The sequence below is a fragment of the Protopterus annectens genome, chromosome 2.part0 (assembly GCF_019279795.1).
Source record: "Protopterus annectens isolate FY-2018-M chromosome 2.part0, PAN1.0, whole genome shotgun sequence".
Taxonomy (NCBI): domain Eukaryota; kingdom Metazoa; phylum Chordata; order Ceratodontiformes; family Protopteridae; genus Protopterus; species Protopterus annectens.
This window is the reverse complement of record NC_056728.1, coordinates 1,355,916,090-1,355,934,525: the sequence shown is the minus strand read 5'-3', so window position 1 is coordinate 1,355,934,525 and position 18,436 is coordinate 1,355,916,090. Positions and strand designations below refer to the sequence as shown.

The 18,436-nt window shown below is 44.0% G+C and overlaps 1 protein-coding gene across 1 annotated transcript in view; it reads right to left on the bottom strand.

The window, feature by feature from the left end:
- The window catches only part of QRFPR (pyroglutamylated RFamide peptide receptor), a 527,635-nt gene that overhangs the window by 131,666 nt on the left and 377,533 nt on the right, over positions 1-18,436 (bottom strand). The window contains exon 5 of the mRNA XM_044061535.1: positions 7,182-7,207. Coding sequence (XP_043917470.1) covers positions 7,182-7,207 — 26 coding nt within the window. The remainder of the gene's footprint in view (positions 1-7,181; positions 7,208-18,436) is intronic.

Sequence of the window (18,436 nt, the reverse complement as noted above, 5' to 3'; positions counted from 1 at the left end):
TGAAGCCACACTGCCCACAGTGACAGCATTACAAAGAGGTGCCAGACACATGAATTATTTTAACATTCTCAGAAAATAAGTAAATCATTGAGTGCACAACAGGAAATGTGCCGTGACATACTCAGGGCTCAGACCACTGCAAGAGACAGTCAGCAAGAAATGGTCAAAGTCCTAATGGGAATGCATGAAGATTCCCAACACTTCTTTGAAATGGCTGAGAGCAGGGATAATGCCATGGTGTCACTGATGTGTAGCATGGTGGCACACCAGGCATCCGTTACAGTCTCCATTTATACACTGGTTAGGGCATACCAGGATCAAGTTGGACTCAGTCTTATCAGGGGCATGGGACGGGGTAAAGTTCAGGCACATGGGGGTATATCAAAAGATACTAATACTATTTCTCAAGACAGCAACATGAGTACTTACAGTGAACAATCACAGCACATTTCTCTCAGGCCACGTCCATGATCATCTACACCTAGGAGAACCTCACAAACCAGGTGAAGGCCACGCTCATACAGCAGTGTTATGTGACTGACAGTAAGATCGCTTTCCTCCTCTTGATCACATCATTGCACTACCTCACCTTACAGTTATCATGATAGCCCCTCCTCCAGATCAATTGCACCATCACAGGTCTATCAATAAGAGATGTGTATGACTCCTTTGATCTGGAACTACTCTGGGCTACATTAATTGATAAATATTTAGGCTTGCTTACTTGAAATATTTGATTTTTGAGGATGGGAATTGCATATATGTGCAGTTATTTCCTTTACAGCTACTACTTTCACCATATTCCCAAATTGCAATAATTTAACTTTCTACTTAATTGGAATTGGATTGTGGGGAGGACAGAAGTCTATGTATTTCTGTTAAGTATATAAATGAACATTGGGCAAAAAGCAATGGCATATGGATTACTGTTCCTTATGGTTAAAGATGCATAAGAAATCACAATAGCAATGCGCAAACATGTCCATGGTCCAATACATCATACAGAAATGACCCATTAAAATAATCATCCTGCCATATGCACTTAACTGCTGCCAGTACACCTTCACCACTGCACAAATGAAGGCACTTTCTGAAGTCATAATTATTTTGAATGGCAGTAAAAAAGAAATCTGATGTGTAGTGCAACAGAATTCATTACACAGAAATGACATGCATAACTAAATTTGTCATTGTTACCAGCAGCACTTTCTACTACATAGTGAATAAATAATTAAACCAAAAGTTATTAAATGCAGCAGGTGCAACTGTTGATTAATTTACTGATTTGATGCCTTTCAGCATCACTGAATACGAATCAGTGAGCACTCAGTTAACAGGTAGTAATAAATAACTATTTTAAGATGAGACAGAATTGTCAGTCGAACAGTGACAACAGAAAATGCACCACCTAGCATAGCCCACAGGTATAACTGCATGCATCAGTTATAGTCTCTGTATTTTTTACCAAGAAAGAAAACACTAACCTGAATTGATTGCATCATAGTTCTAGACAAGATGCTGCCACTTAACCACTGCAGCCTCAGGTAGTGCATTAGCATGCCACATGTAATCCCTTATTACTGCTGCCGACTGGTCAACATTGGTCTAGGAACTAGTACTGGCAGCTGCAGTAATAGCATGGATCACTTTACCATCTGACTGGCACACAATCATATTATGCAGAATGCAACAGGTAGTGAACATCCTACATGCAGGAGCTGGGTCATACTGAAAGGCACCCCCAGACTCATCCAGGCAACCAAAATGGCTCTTCAGGAGGCCAAACACCCTTTCAATCACAATACAGGTGTGGGACAGGGATGTGTTACATTTGTCAACTGTAGCTCCAAATTGATTTCTCACTGGTGTCATAAGCCATGGTTCCAGTGATTATCTCGCATCTCCCTTTAAGAAAAAAAATTAGACAGAGAAAGAGAGAGAGAAGGGGAGGAAGACAAAATAGGAAAATAAAGATCAATATCCAGTAATTACATTTAATGTGAATAACTACTTAGTAAAAAAAAAAAAAAAGTTCAATTTAACAACAAGATGACCACTTAGCATCCTACCATGCAGGAAGAGGCAGTACAGTGAGTTAGTGTGCCAGATAAGGGAATCATGTGCAGTGCCAGGATGCTGGGCAGAGACATTGGTGATGCACCCCCATGCATCATAGACTACCTGGCAACTGATGGAATGGTTGCCCTTTCTATTGCAGTACTACTCACCCCATGAACCAGAAAAGGCTCTAATTGCAACATGCATGCAATCTATTACACTGAGTACCCCAGGGAAATGTGCCAGCCCACAAAAGGCACACATAGTCCTGGCTTGGTCCTGAGATGATACCGGGAAATAGATATACTGATCCACATGTGCCAAGAGTATATTTAGGAAATGCTTCAGTATCCTAAAGGCAGAAGGCTGTTGGATCCCCAACATGTCCTCAGTCTGTCTCTTGAAGGTTCTCATAGCAAGTATAGTGAGGGCTATCCATACTTCAGTGTCCACAGGAATAGAAAGTCCATGCATTCCTATAGGGCTCTTACAGGGGTCAAACTTGCCCTCTAAGACCATTATAATGTCCCTGTTTATTCTAAATCTATCAAGGATTTCTTGGTTATCAAAGTTATAATGAGTTACCCTTTGCTTATGTTTTTGCCTTCTTCGTACCTCTCAACCTCTTAGAACAAAGAGTCTGGACAAAGTCATAAATAATGGGGGCACAAAGGCCCGAAAATAGGGACACTTTTTAAATATTGCTCTTACAAACTTAGAAAGTTGATAGAATAACAGGTATTGCATTAGCATGAATTTTCTGAAGGGTATGAACTCTGAAACTCAAATGTCTCACTTTATTTTCTTACTTTAGTCCTCAATGATTTACCAACAATTTGCCAGAAAAACACAATTTTACAAGAAACAAACCAAAAATATGAGGCAAAAATCTGAGCATTCTGTGAAAATCTGGACAGTTGAGAAGTATGCTGGCAAGAGACGCTGGGTGCAAGAGGTTTTGGCCTGGCCAAGTCAAGCAATTGTGACCTAGAAGTAGTAAAGCTCATTGCAAGAGGCAGCATTCTCACCATTTGCAACTCTGATAGATTTGGCGATCATTCCCTTTTTGTAGTGTATCTGCAAGAAGCGTGGGAAAGGGGGAAATGACTATGAATTGCAAATGGTGTAAAATAGTTTTAATTAGCATATGCACACTTATGTCACTCCTCATTTCCATCTCATTACCTTCTCATTTGCATAACTACATTGACAAATACCTCACATTGGTTTAAATGGCCTCTATGAATCACAATTCAGCTGCGTCTGTTCTGCCTTCAGCTCCTTGACATGCTTGTATAAACGACTAAGAACACCTGCTTTAGTCTTTTAACAGGTGAGTAACTTTTCTTGTTCTATTTTGGCATTCTACAGGTTTAAATGAAACAAAAATATTCAATTTCATCAAAAAAATCACAGAAGAAGTTAAGCAAGCTGATTTTCATAGCACTTATGAGGAACCTAATGTCCAGTAGCAAAATGATTGGTGCATACTTAAAAGTAGCTCACCATTCTCTGGTTAATGAGCTTAACATTCAGTGTGAGTAAAGTCATGGCAGATGTAGTTCTGTCTCAGGGAAACCCTGCAGGTTTAAAGTGACAGTTTTAAAATGCATATTTTTTTTGAGTTCTAAATGACTTGAGAAATTACATGTAATCAACATAGTGAAGTTTCCAAGAAACGACCACAACACAAGGACAGGCTTGGTCATCTGCTATCCACTGTAAGGGACTATGATGTGTAAATTCAAGAACTGGAAACAGGAGCGGCCTTAGGTCAACTGGTGCCCTAGGCAAAAGGGCTCCATGGCGCCCCCCACCACACTACCTGGTGCCCCCATCCTGGCTCATTACACAACAAAATAAAAATACTGTAAAGCGCCCCTGGCGAGCGGCGCCTGCTATGCTATGCCTGGACTGGAAATGAACAATGACTTTCTTACAAAACAAGTGCAACAACTTTAGCTTCTAACTGGTGACCTGTCTTGGAGAATAGGGGTAGGTGTTTAAATATTCATCTATTTACCTGAAAATAGCAGTGGTAAGGATGCAGTGACATCTCTGAATGAATGTCTTCCCATTTTATTAAAATATGATTGCCCTGGGTTAGAGATTGAAAGGACTCCTAAGGTAATGAAGGGAACAACAGCATCCTCTATCATAGAAAGCCCTGTAATCCCTCCCCATACCCTAACTCTTCCTCTCAGGAAACAGCTACCCTCCTGAATAAACACTTTATCTCTTCCATCCAAAATCGGGTAACCTCTAAGCCAAACTCTACTTCGACACCCACCTCTCAAAGTCCCACTAACACAATTTTGTTTTCTTTTGAGCCAGTTCCCATTAGTTACATCAAATCTCTACTACTCAAGCTAAAACCTTGCTCTCCTTCCACTGACAATCTATCTCCTACATTCCTCAAGCTTGCTGCTGACTCAGTTGCCTATCCTGTATCTATACTAATTAATTGAGCTATTCTGGAATCAACTGTCCCCACCCTTTGGAAATCTTTCTTCACTATCCTTCTTCTTAAAGGTGGAAACTCCACTGACCCCTCAAACTACCGACCCATTGCCATTCTGTCCCCCCTCTCCAAGATACTAGAAAAATGTATTCACTCACAGCTTCTCAATCATCTCCTCACACACCACTTACTTACCCCTACCCAACATGGATTTCGTCCTCACCACAGCACCACTACTGCCCTCCTCTCCTTCACTCATATCATTGCAGAGGCCCTAGACAACAATAAACTCATTTCCTGTCTCTTCCTAGATCTCTCCAAAGCCTTTGATACTGTCTCTCATCCTCTACTACTATCCAAACTCGCAAATCTCCACCTATCCCCCTCCACACTTGCCTGGTTTAATAGTTACCTATCTGGCAGAGAACAATCTGTCAAATGGCTGTCATCCTCCTCACCTTTCCTTCCCATCTCCACTGGTGTTCCCCAAGGCTCCATCTTGGACCCCTTTTGTTTAACATCTTCACCAATGATCTTTACACCTCATGCAAAGAATCCTCCCTTATTCAGTATGCCGACGACTCCACACTTATATCCATCTCAAATAACATTCCTGAACTACACTCCCTGACTCAACAGGCCCTACTATCCACTGAACAATGGCTCTCTTGCAACCTATTGATCCTAAATCCCAAAAAGACCAAACTCCTACTTTTCCTTCCCCGTTCTCTTTCTCATCACAAAACCTCCTTTTTTATTATATCTTCTAACAATACAAATATCCAACTTGACACCCACACAGAACTCCTAGGGGTCATTATCGATGATGAACTCAAGTTCAACCTACACATACTCCAATGTATAAAAAAAAAAAAAACAGAAACTAGGTCTGCTATATCAGAACAAACAATTCCTAACCCTGAATATAGACTTACCCTGGGCCAGGCACTCCTCCTCCCCTCCCTCTTATATGCCGCCCCAGTACTTACCAATATCTAGGCCTCCACTTTAAACAAACTGCAACAGACTTACTAGAAAATAGCCAGATTCATTACTAACTCCCCATACAACTCACACCACTGCATTTCTTTAAACTCTCTTCAATGGCTTGAACTTCCCCAGTTTCTGCTATCTTATCAATTTCATATGCTACACTCTATTCTTTATAAACCCTCCTTCTGTCCATCTCTATCTTCCTTAGTCTCCATCTACATCCCATCCTGGACCCTCCGTACTTCTAACCAACAATTATTTGATATCTACCACCCAAAAAGGTCAGTAGGCAAACTACTCTACAAACACTCCCTTGCCCATGCTTGGAACAAACTTCCCCTTGACTTACGTTCAATCTCCCACACCTCACACTTTAAAAATGAACTAAAAGCTTATTTTCTCAATTTCAGAACCTGCCCTTGCCATGACCCTACCTGGTCTTCCTTCCCTTTATGTACCCTAAAAAGGACCATACTTAGTACCTCATTACACCTCTCTCTCCAATGTGTCTACTTTGCATTTGCACAATTTTATACAAGCAAAAAATGTTTATTGTTGACCTATTGAACTATATCAATGTAAAATTGTTACTTATCTTCTTTTTAATGCAACTTTAACTTTATGCATGTAACCCAACATATGTGAATCGTTTTGCTACAACTGCTATTATATCAATATTGTTTAAAATTGTACTTGTTTTAAAATGTATTACTGGAGCTTTTTTCCTCGGGTCTCTACTGAAAATGGGCCACAAGCCCAGTTGGACAAACCCGGTTAACAAATGTCAATAAATAAATAAATAAATAATAAGCAGTGTCACTGGTGATGGAAGACTGAGTCTCATGTAGTCATCACAAGTGAGTGTTAAAAACAGCATGGATGATGGGGTCCTACATATTATAATGGGTCACAAATTTATTTTACCATGTTTTTCTGAAAATGGTAGACAGATAAAAAAGCTCAAATCTGTAGTTTTGCTACCAGAAAAAAGGGCTACCAACATTAACTTGAATTACCCTGCAATGTAACAAGAAAACCTGAAGTGCTCAGGGTTAAATAATGAGCTCCAACAAATGGAATAACAAGCACCCTTTAACACTGCCACCCCACAAAAAACTGACACAAAAATGCAAATATAAGAGGAACAATCTGGAGACTGTTCTTTGTAGGTGCATCTCTGCAGCTTCTTTGTCAGTTAACTAGTTTACCTGAGCGACATGGTCTCGGATGTTCTCCATATGGGTTTTCTATTCTTCAGTGCAACAAAAATGGCTTCAGCATGTAATGTTCTAAATTGACACTTGCAACTGGGAGAGTAAACACTGGAGCAATAATTTTAACAGACCTACATAATGATTTTCTCTGCCTTCCAAGTTGCTGTTTTTTATTTTCTTACCCTCCCTCACCCCTTTTTGTTTCTTTTAGTAGAGAAGAAATTTGTATTGGGAGGTAAAATGACTGTATCTACTTTATCAGAAATTTTATTCTGCTAGAGTGGACAATCAATGAGGTCTAGTTTTTTACTAGGAAAACAGATGGGGCCAGTGCCCAAATGTAATTATGTATTGCTCAAAATATGGATCCTAGTTGAGCTATGTCTTCTCTTTCTACGGAATATTTATGATGCTATTTGCTTACAAAAGGCATAAAGTTAAGTAAAGTTATATACCTTGTAGTATGCACCTTTTCTCTTTTCTTTGCAAGGCCCGCTTTCTCTTTTCTTTGCTTCTCATCTCCTTTTTCTGAATTTTTCTGCAGTGCAATGCATGCTACTAGTATGCTATTTATTTAGCAAGGCAATGTAAGCTATTTAAAGGGATTATTATAGGGTAGGCTGCCCCAACCCAGGACTAGAAGTCATTGGTGGATGGTTAACTTTTTTTACCTCTGCAGGATGGAGTGCTGCAAGCTTTGAATTTGTTCAGAGACCATTCGTAAGGTGAGAGGATCGTTTGACTCAACCTGTCCACCAAGATGTTTGACCGGCCCGGGATGTGCATTGCTATGAGAAAGCAGTTGGTGGATATCGCCCATTCCCATACCCTCATTGCCTCCCTGCAAAGTGGATAGGATCTGGTTCCCCCCTGTTTGTTTATGTACCAGACTACTGACATGTTGTCTGTTTGAAGTGCAATAGTTCCTGGAGGGAGAAGGGGATGGAGAGCCTGCAACGCTAGAAACACTGTCCCCATCTCCAGGACATTGATATGCAGTGAGGTCTCTGTGAAAGTCCACGTGCCTTGGACGGATCTGCCCATGCAATGCCCCCCACCTGAGGAGAGATGCGTCCGTGGTCACTGTGACTTGGGGAGGGGGTATAACAAAGGGGCAGCCTTCTCGAAGATCTCTGGAGCAGAGCCAGTGAAGAAGCGACTCCCTGCAAATCCTGCTGAGGGGAATAGGTGTAGACAGGGGGTGAAAAAGAATGGACCATTGAACTTGTAATGTCCATTGAAGGATCCTCATCTTCAGGTGAGCGAAGGGCGACAGATTGATGGCCGCTGCCATGGATCCCAGGGCCCTCAGGACTAGTTCCGCTGGTGGAGCTGATGATTGTAAGAGGTCTAGAATGTGAAGGCTTAGACTGCGAAGTCTGTCCACTGTCAGAAAGACTCTGGATTGAGTAGTGTCTATCCTGGCCCCTATGAATTCCAAAATTTGAGTAGGTTGAAGGGAGGATTTCTGGTGGTTTATCATGATCTCTAGGTGGTGGACTAGGTGTAAGAAGAAGTCCCTGCCTGAGCAGAGTTGATGCCTGGTAGGGGTGGCTAGGAGCCAGTCGTCCAGGTACGGAAAGACCTGTATTCTCTGAAGCCTCAGGTGGGCCCCTACAACTGCCATGACCTTGGTGAACACCCTAGGGGTTGTGGTGAGACTGAAGTGTTGGACCCTGAACTGATAATGGCTGGCTCCCAGCCGAAAGTGGAGGAACCTTCTGGATAGTCTGTCCTTAAGAATGTGGTAGTATGCATCCTTGAGGTCTATCGAGCACATCCAGTCGTTCTCCTGCAAAAGTGGGAGAATGGATTGAATAGTGACAATCTGGAATTTTTCTTTGGCGACTGACAGGTTCAGTGCTGACAGATCGAGAATGGGTCATAAGTCCCCCATCTTTTTTGGCACCAAAAAGAACCTGGAGTAAAAGCCTGATCCGGATTGTTCGGGGGGGGATGCGCTGGATAGCTCTTTTTCTTAACAGCCCTCGAATTTCTGATGCTGCTGCCTCCCTCTGATCGGGTGGAACATCGGGGAGTTTTGTTGATCAGGGAGGGTGAGATAGGAAAGGAATTGAATAGCCTCTGGATATGATTCGGAGCACCCAGCAATCTGTCGTAATGGACTCCCATTTCACTAGGTATTCCGAGAAGCACCCCCCCCCGACTGCCTCCAGAGAGGAGCAGTCAGGCAACCCCTCAGGGCTGCTGCATAGGTCAATCCGAAAAAGGTTCTCTCAACCCAAAAGTCTTCGGACCACCTCTGCCCCTGGGCCGGCGTCCACCCTGTCCTCCTCTGCCTCTGAAGGATGAGGGATCCGGAGTGAAATGGTATTGTTGAGCTTTCCGGAACCACATCTTCTTCTGTCCTCTTTGGTTCCTGGAGTAGGACATCTGAGGAGCCGAGAAGCGGATCCCGATGGCAGACAATGTCTTCCCATCCTTCTCGCTCTGGAGGAGTGTATCACGTACGGTTTTGCCAAAGAGCATAGAACCGTCAAAAGGGGCATTCGCAAAGGATGCCTTGAAGGGTTCCACAAAATTGCAGAGACGGAGCCAGGCCTGTCTACGAAAGATGGCGCCTGTTCCACTAGCTCTAGCCTCTCCCTCCGTGGCATGGGAGAGAAGCTGCATAGATGTGTTGGTGATTGACTTGAGAGTGGCCATTCGAGCCGAGAAGGTCCACAAGTCCTCAGCCGACATGGACTCTGGGGTGACCCAGCGTACTCTTTAATCAGGTCCCACTGGAGCCGAATCACACGTGCCATATAATTCAGTGACCTTACAGAGAAGGTCACTGAAGAGAACATCCGCTTTTCCAAACGGTCCATCATCTGAGACTCCTTGTCTGGAGGATGCACCGAGGAACTCTCCTGTGCTAATTCCTTTTTAGTAGCAGCCGCCACCATCATGGCATCCACTGGGGCACCCTTGCTCCAAACTGTCCTGTCCATGGGAGGGCTAAGGATCCTGTCCGGTCTCTTGGGTATTGGCTCGACAGTGTCTGGCTCCTTCCATGCCCTGGTAGTTATGAGGTCTACCAGGGGGTCGGCGGGAGGGGACACCCAAGAGGTAGATGACCCTGCGTCAAATGCCTCCAGAAACACAGACTCATCTGAGGAAGGTTTTTGGGAAGACCACCCCCCCTCTAATGCATAACATTTCCATAATGTCTCCGAAGGAGACGTCTTTGGGGAGTGACCTTGGGGAACCTTCCCCTTCCTCTAAGTCTGTGTCCTCTGTGAGGGACTCGGGTGAGTCCAAGTGCCTTCTCTTGCACTTCCGTTTGTGAGGGACCTCCTCGGGGGGGGGGGGGCTGTCCAAAGAGGCCTCACCAACAATGTCCTGTTCCTCTACGGGAACAATCTGGGATGTAGTCGCAGGCTGTCCCTGGGGCCGGATGATGGAAGAAAGGTCCATCTGAGTGGAAATGGTGGGTGGATCCAAAGCAAGAGCCTGGGGCCTCGAATCCCTCGAAAGCACCCTCTCCATGACGTCGAATGCTGAGGGGGAACTGCTTTCCCTTGGATCCGAAAGCATTCCCCTCGGATCCAACGCATGGATCGGCGCCGAAGGTGACCTGACCGGATCTGAAAGAGTAGTGTACCCTGACCTAAATGGAGCTGAAGGCCCACTGACCCCTCCAGATCTGACACTCAGCTCACAGCCCCGAGAGCTCAGATCCAAAAACGGATCTGACAGACTCAAGGGTACAGTCGTCACCAAAGTAGGAAACTGTGTCAGCGCCGACCCTACCTCAGCTCCGAAGCTAGTCAGATCTGACAGCTCTGAACCCCGAAAGTGGGTCGGATAAGGAGCAATGGGGGCAAAAAAAGGTGTCGAGCTCCCCCCCAGTGGGGGGGGGGGGACAAGAGCACTCCCATCTGCATCTGGGCCTGGAGAAATTAACACATCATCCGGTCCATATCTGCGTCCGATAAACTTCTGGTGGATCTAGATGTGGCCACCAAAGCCGGCCGGGAAGGCTGCCTGGATGACCTCAAGGGTGACCAGGTCTCCTCCTCTGGCTCCGGGGAGAAACGTGGAGAACAGAGCCAGGAGGGGGAAGGCCCAGAGACCTTAAGGGGAGAGGCAAGCTGTTTAGACGGCGGTGCCGAAGGGGTCAAGTCGGACTGTCTCTTGTGACTGCGAAGCCTTTCCTTCTCTCTCTCCCTATCCTTTCTATCCTTTTTTCTGCCGTCCCTTTCCTCCTGGGCCAGCGAGAGAGGGTGAGTCCCGGCCAGGGGATCAGGAGTGGCAGGTAGGGCAGCCACAGCCGTGGCTGGCGCCACCGAGGAGGACGAGGCAGAGTCTGGGGACAAAAGGCCTGCCAGAATAAGCTTTGACCTCCTATCTTTCAAAGCCCTGGGGTTGAAGGCTGTACAAATAGTGCAGCCCGAGGAGAGGTGATCAATCCCCAGGCACAGGACACACCGAGTGTGGCCATCTGCTGGGGACCACTTATGGCCACACTTGGTACATTTAGAGAAAATGGCTTTAGGGCCTTCAGCCATTGTAGAAGAAGAAAAAGAAAAGTAGGCCCACAAGCACACACCTTCACACATGCAGAGGGGGTGGGGAATAAATCTAACAACCAAAAGTTAAAATAACTACCCAAAAAAGGCTAGAAAGAGAAGGGGAAGTTCACACACTCAAAGTTATAGAAAATTTGACAGGAATTCAAAATTTAAATACTACACTTACAGTACTACGCTCGGAGCTCATTCAGAGAAGCTTATGGAAGCCGCGTCAAATGAGATCTGAGAGTTAGAGGGAGATGGCAGAGCATTATGGGTAGGGGGAGGAGCTTGGAGCTTGGAAAGCTGCCGGCTCGGATCCAAGTCGGATCCGATACCCACAGGTTGCTGAGCAAATGAAGTTAACTACTTGAGATGTATAGTTTTGGATCTAGAGCTTGTGACTTTTACAAAACTCGTAAGTGATAATGGGTTGCTACTTTGAAACAGAAGCAGAGTCAATATTGAAATGAAGGAGGTCTAAAATGAGAGTTCTGAAAGGTTCGGAAGCTCAAAGGGGCACCTGTTTGAAACCCTAGGACTTGTATTGCAGAGTCCTGATATGTGGAGACTGAATGACTGAAAATTGGGACTTAATATATTTAAGGCTGAGATTGCACTGGTTGTGCAGAAGGTTTGACACCCTGCAAAAAAGAAGTTCAAAAGAGAATAGTAATGTTCAATTTTTCTCTTCTCCTGTATTTTCAACCTTTTTTTCTCTCTGCTTCAGGACTTAGCTTTGTGAATTGTGACACTTCAACAAGGACCATTCAAGGGATGATGGTCAGGCATGTATATACTATTTGGCTCAATTTATACTCCGCCAGACTCTTCTCCAAAGTGCATTAGACCAGTTTTACTAAACTTCTTCAACTGTGCTGAAAGTGGGATTGGGACTTTAGTAGTTTAGTTCAGAGGTGTAGCTAAGGTAGGATAAAGAGATGACTGCCCAGAGAGCAATTTGTTAGAGACCATGATCAGTAGATGTCAGTGATGCAACTGTATCTATATTCAAGGCTGAAGTGTTTCATGTGCAGCATTTAAACTGTTGTGAAGTGCTTGATACATTTGTTGCAAGTGGTTTTCTACAGTTTGAAAGCAGAAGATCAGAAAAAAATGAGCTGGGAGTGGGGTACCAGATCAAGAAACTGCACCAAATACCAGATAATTATATTATGGTCGTGATTTAGTTAATGATGATGATACATTTATAGTCTGTAAACCCAGGCATCTTATGTAACCAGGATGCTTAATAATATTTCTGAGCAAGTTGTGTTTTTCAGTGAGAGTGCTACATTTAAATAGAAGTGTCCATTATTCCTCAAGCACTATTCACATGTAGCTAGGCATTACTCTAGGACTGACTATATGTACTGCTTCAAATCTATACAGGTTTTATAGATCAATACAGGCTAGACCCAGTACTCTTGCTTGATGATTTCCCATTATTCCTGCAGCTAGTTCCTAGGAGGGAAGCAGTCAACAAAGATGTGCTGTGAGTTACTGATATAGCTTTTAAGTCCATGGAATATCAGAAACCGATTCTGGAGTTGTGGTCAGAGATTTGTTGCTATAAATTTAAGGGAGGATCCTTCACCACATCTGTGGTGGGATGCCCTGAAAAGGCATCTTCATCAAAGGTTAAAAAAAGAGCTGATGATTTATAAGTTTGGAGAGTAAGAAACACAGTTATCACTTTTGCAGGACAGACTTTGGTTGTTAGAAATGCATGGATGGAAGTTGAGATGGCTCAGATACTTGAGTTAAGACAGAAGGCCCAGGACGCACTAACCTCTTTCTGGTAGGAACTTGACCCTTAAGCTTGGGATCAGCTCACCCAACTACACTGTAACTTTTATAAAACTTCACTGATGACAGAACAGAGTGATAAAGGTTTGAGAAACAAAAGGGCTTGAGGAATATTAATAGCCATTTATTAAACTCTTTCTGGTATTGAAAAATGAGGATTTTGATTTTCTTTGAGAGTTTTACGTTACCAACTGTTACTTATCAAGATACAGAGACATGGAGGAGCTCTCGGATTATGTAGCCCAGGCGGGTATGACCCTAGCCCTAAGCAGCATCCTACCATCACCCAGAATGATACCACAGTACAAGCAGAAAATGATTGATTTCAACAATTGGCTAAGTTTCTGGTATTATTCTAAAGGAATCTAATATCTGCCTGGGATGACATGATTGACAGACCTCGATGCTTTGCCAGATATGGCCTGCATCTATCACCCCTGGGCTTCCGCATACTGGCCAAGGCTCTTGCTACCCCTATAGTGCCTTTTTAGGCGGTGTTCCAAAGACCAAGTTACCACTGTAACAGCTACAACAAATGCAATCTGAGGGTCATGCTGCTCAATGCTAGAAGTCTAAATCTCAAAATGCACTAGCTCAAAGAACTCCTTAAAATGGAGAACATCGGAATTTGTGCTATAACAGAGACCTGGTTCAAGGCAGCAGAAAGCACCCCTGCACTACCAGGCTATAACTCATTCCACACCTTTTGCCCCAGAACTTGGACCAAAGCACCAAAGGTGGTGGTGCTTCAATATTCATAAAGGATGCGGGCACCTCCAGACTTTTAGCCCAACGTAACACATCAGAGATACTTCAGGTGCAGCTAACACTGGGTAAAACAGCGATAAAGGTCATAGCCTGCTATAGGTCCCCAACCATGTCACAAGACTCATACTCCATGTTCCTAAGCACCCTGGAGAATATTAGGGTCCAACCTAACACTCTCATACTGGGGCAACTTCAACTACCCCTCCATTAACTGGGAAAACTACTCATGTACCAATACACTTTCCCAACGTTTCCTGGAATTCATTAATTCTAATGCCCTGGATCAGCTCATTCTTACCCCCACTAGAGGTAGCAACATCCTTGACCTGGTCATTACTAACATGGGTGACCGTTGCTCTACACCAATAGTTAACTCCTCCCTGTTTAGATCCAACCACAAATAAATCACCTTGGAAATCCACATCCCTCCAACCCCCAGCTCAGCTCACTCAACCACACTGTAACTTCTATAAAACTTCACTGATGACAGAACAGGGTGATACAGGTTTGAGATACTAAAACGGCTTCAGGAATACTAACAGCCATTTATTAAACTCTTTCCAGCATTGCAAAATGAGGATTTTGATATTCTTTGAGAGTTTTTGGTTACCAACTTTTACTGATCAGGACCCGGAGACATGGAGGAGCTCTCAGTTTATGTAGCTCAGGCAGGTATGACCCTAGCCCTGAGCAGCATCCTACCATCACTCAGAATGATACTACAGTACAAGCAGAAAATGATTGATTTTAACAATTGGCTAAGTTTCTGGTGTTATTCTAAGGTGATCCAGTATCTGCCTGGGATGACATGACTGACAGACCTCGATGCTTTGCCAGAGATGGCCGGCAATTGTCACCCCTGGGCTTCTGGATACTGGCCAAGACTCTTGCCACCCCAATAGTGCCTTTTTTAGGCAGTGTTTCAAAGACCAAATTGCCACCATAACAGCTACAAACAAATGCAATCTATAGGTCATGCTGCTCAACGCTAGAAATCTAAATCTCAAAATGCACTCACTCAAAGAACTCCTTAAAATGGAGAACATTGACATTTGTGCTGTAACAGAGACCTGGTTCAAGGCAGCAGAAAGCACCCCTGCATTACCAGGCTATAACTCAGTCTACACCTTTTGGCCCCAGAACTTAGACCGAAGCTCCAAAGGCAGTGGCGTTTCCATATTCATAAAGGATGCGCACACCTCCAGACTGGTAGCCCAACATAACGCATCAGAGATACTTCAGGTGCAGCTAACATTGGGTAAGACAACGATTCAGGTCGTAGTCTGCTATAGGGCCTCAACCATGTCCCAAGACTCATACTCCATGTTCCTAAGCACCCTGGAGAATATGACAGTCCAACCTAACACTCTCATACTGGGCGACTTCAACTACCCCTCCATTAACTGGGAAAATTACTCATGTACCAGTGCACTTGCCCAACATTTCCTGTAATTCATTAATTCCAATGCCCTGGACCAGCTCGTTCTCCTCCACTAGAGGTAGCAACATCCTTGACCTGGTCATTACTATCATGGGCAGCCATTACTCTACACCAATAGTCAAGTCCTCCCTGGTTAGATCTGACCACAAACTAATCACCTTGGAAATCCACATCACTCCCACCTCTAGCACAGGTAACCACCATGAAAACCTTCTCCAAAGCTAACTTTGAGCTCCTAAAAATAGAGATGGCTAACTTCATGGCACCCATGCAAATGGAGAATAGTTGCATGACTGCCGAATCATACATCAATGCACTGTATGAACATGTACACAAATGCATGGATCACGCCATACCCAATAGAACCTTGATGCTCTGCTTCAAAAAAGGGAAGCCAATCTGGTGGTCCCCTGCCATAAACAAACTTTACAACAGAAGAAGGAAAATGATCCAGAATAAGGTGAAGGCCCAAGACTGGAAAAAAAACCCTTATCAGCCTCAACAAAAAGTTGAGATCCCTCATCAAATCCTCTAAAGCTAGCTATGAAAACAGAATTGCAGCACATAGTAAAGACAACCACAAGGCCTTCTGTAGTTATGTACAGAATCTCCCTGGCAATATCCAGATTTACTCTGAGCTACTGCACAATAGTACTGAGCCAACAGATATTGCCAATATACTGGCCAACAGATTCTGTGCCAACTTTACCCCTCCCCCCAAAGGACCAATCACAATACCAGTAGATTGCCAGGCACCCAGTATTAATACTGCACAGGTTAAAACAGCACTGTCCAAGGCCAAGAAAACAGCTTCTATGGGACCTGACAGTATCTCTGGCTGTGTTCTACATAAACTACAGAGTGAACTAGCACCTCACCTGTATGCCCTGTTCAATCACAGCCTCACCTCAGGCTTTGTCCCTACCGAATGGTGCACTGCAGTCATCCCTCTCCACAAAGGAGGAGCGACTACAGTCCTTGGGAACTATTGCCCCATTAACCTGATGAGTCTGATATGCAAAGCTATGGAACACATCATCGTCGACCTAATAAATAAGGATATAGGGAATCTCCAAACTCTGGATCCCACACAGTTTGGTTTTGTGAAGGGTAGATCATGCCTGCTCAACTTAGTTGACTTTATTGAGTCAGTCACCAGAGCTGTGGATGAAGGCAAGATGGTTCATACAGCCTAATTTGATCTAGCCAAGGCCTCTGATACCATTCCCCACTCAAGAATCATAGAAAAACTCACTAAGCTAAGCTTCAACCCCTATATCACTAGGTGGGTTGTAAACTGGCTCACAGATAGAATCCAGAGTGTGAAAGTAGCTGACTCCAAGTCAGACTGCTGACCAGTCACGAGTGGAGTCTCACAGGGTTCGGTCCTGGGTCCTCTCCTGTTTGGTATCTACTTTTCTGAAGTCCAGGCCAACACGAAGAGACTCTGACTAACAAATTTCACAGGTGATTGCAAGTTGGGAGCTATTATTAACTCCCCATGTGATATTGACATCCTACAAAAAGGCCTCACTGAGACCATTAACTGGTGTCAGAACCATGGCCTCAAGCTCAATGCCAAAAAATGTGTCATCATCCCCTTGGGGAAAAACCCAGTCCCCATGAATTATCACACCGATGGTAGTCCACTTACCACAGAAGGCGTTATAAGAGATCTGGGAACACAGATTGACAGTAACCTCCCTTTTGACCACCACACTGCCACTGTGGTCAAAAAGTCCTTCTGTGTATCACATCTCATTACTAAACATCTTGCATCCAGGAAGAAAGAGGTCATTGTCTCCCTCTACTCTTCCCTCATTAGGCCAATATTCGAGTACAATGCCCCATTTGGCATGTACCTCACTAGACACCTGCAACAACTGAAGAGGCCACAAAAGCACCTCACAAAGAAGATCCTAGGCCTTAAACACTTGTCCTATATGGACAGACATAAAAAATAGTCCAACTATTCTCTGTCTCATATCGCCTACTTAGAGGCGATCTCTACTTGACTTACAAAGCCATGTCTGACCCAGCTCTGTTAGAAATGCAACATCTAAAAAAATCCCAATCCCTCCATCCCACATGCTCCAGAGACCTCAACCTCATTACCACAAGCAACAGAACGTGCTGGATGGACAGGTTCATGACCCAGAGACTGCCCATGCTATGGAACAGACTTCCCATACATGTCAAGTAGAGCACCTCACTGGCCTTCTTCAAGAGAAATCTTGATGAGTGGATAGGAAATAGAAAATTCACCCTGGGAATCACTCCAGTGGCTCTACTCAACAGAGGCACTGGGAACTAAGGTCGGATGGTACAATGCCAGGGTATTCCTATGGGCTAGGCTTGTAAAGACTCCAGGGCCATTAGCCTAGTACACACCTATGAACCTATTTGTATTTGTAACTTTGGTTGAAGAAGTTAGACTACATATTAAAAGTAATGCACTGATGCAAAGCTGCTAGTCTGGATGGGTTGAAAAACACTGTATGACAGAATTTGATATAGTAAACTGAGTTTATTTTTTTTTCTGTATGTATGAGCATTTTAGTTTCTCAACAGATTCCTCCATCTTAGAAGATTCCAGCTGTCTCATTAGTTCCAAAACTTAGTAAACCTTGGGAGTCTATGATTCCATGCTCTCATAATGGCCATAAAACAGTGACCTGATCGAGTGTGGACACCATTTTCCCTGCTTGGCTACTCGGTCCCTGCCCAACACAGACCCGCAGATAATAACCTTGGGAACCTGCTCTGTTTAATTTACCTATTGAAAAAAGGAATAACAAACCAAAAGAGACTCAAAGTGTATGTTTTCAAGCCTTTCTAATTTCAGGGTAGCACACACTCAATCAGGCCAATGCCGAACCCTCCTAGCTCCCGCTAGTACAGCCCCCTCCTATCTTCCTGCCCCTCCAATTTCAAAATTCCCTGTTAAAATTATTAAAATTGGCTAGAAATATCACAATTGGCCTTAAGAAATTAAAGAAATAGTAATACAACATCAACAAGTTTTACATTGTTTCTCACCTACCCTGCAATCCTTAGCCTGGGGTTTAAAGAACTAATCAGTACTGTAACCCCTACCCAACCGAGCTTTCCTATAGGTCCTGTCCAGAGGCGCCATCTTTAAATCTGCGACCTGATCGAGTGTGGGCACCATGCA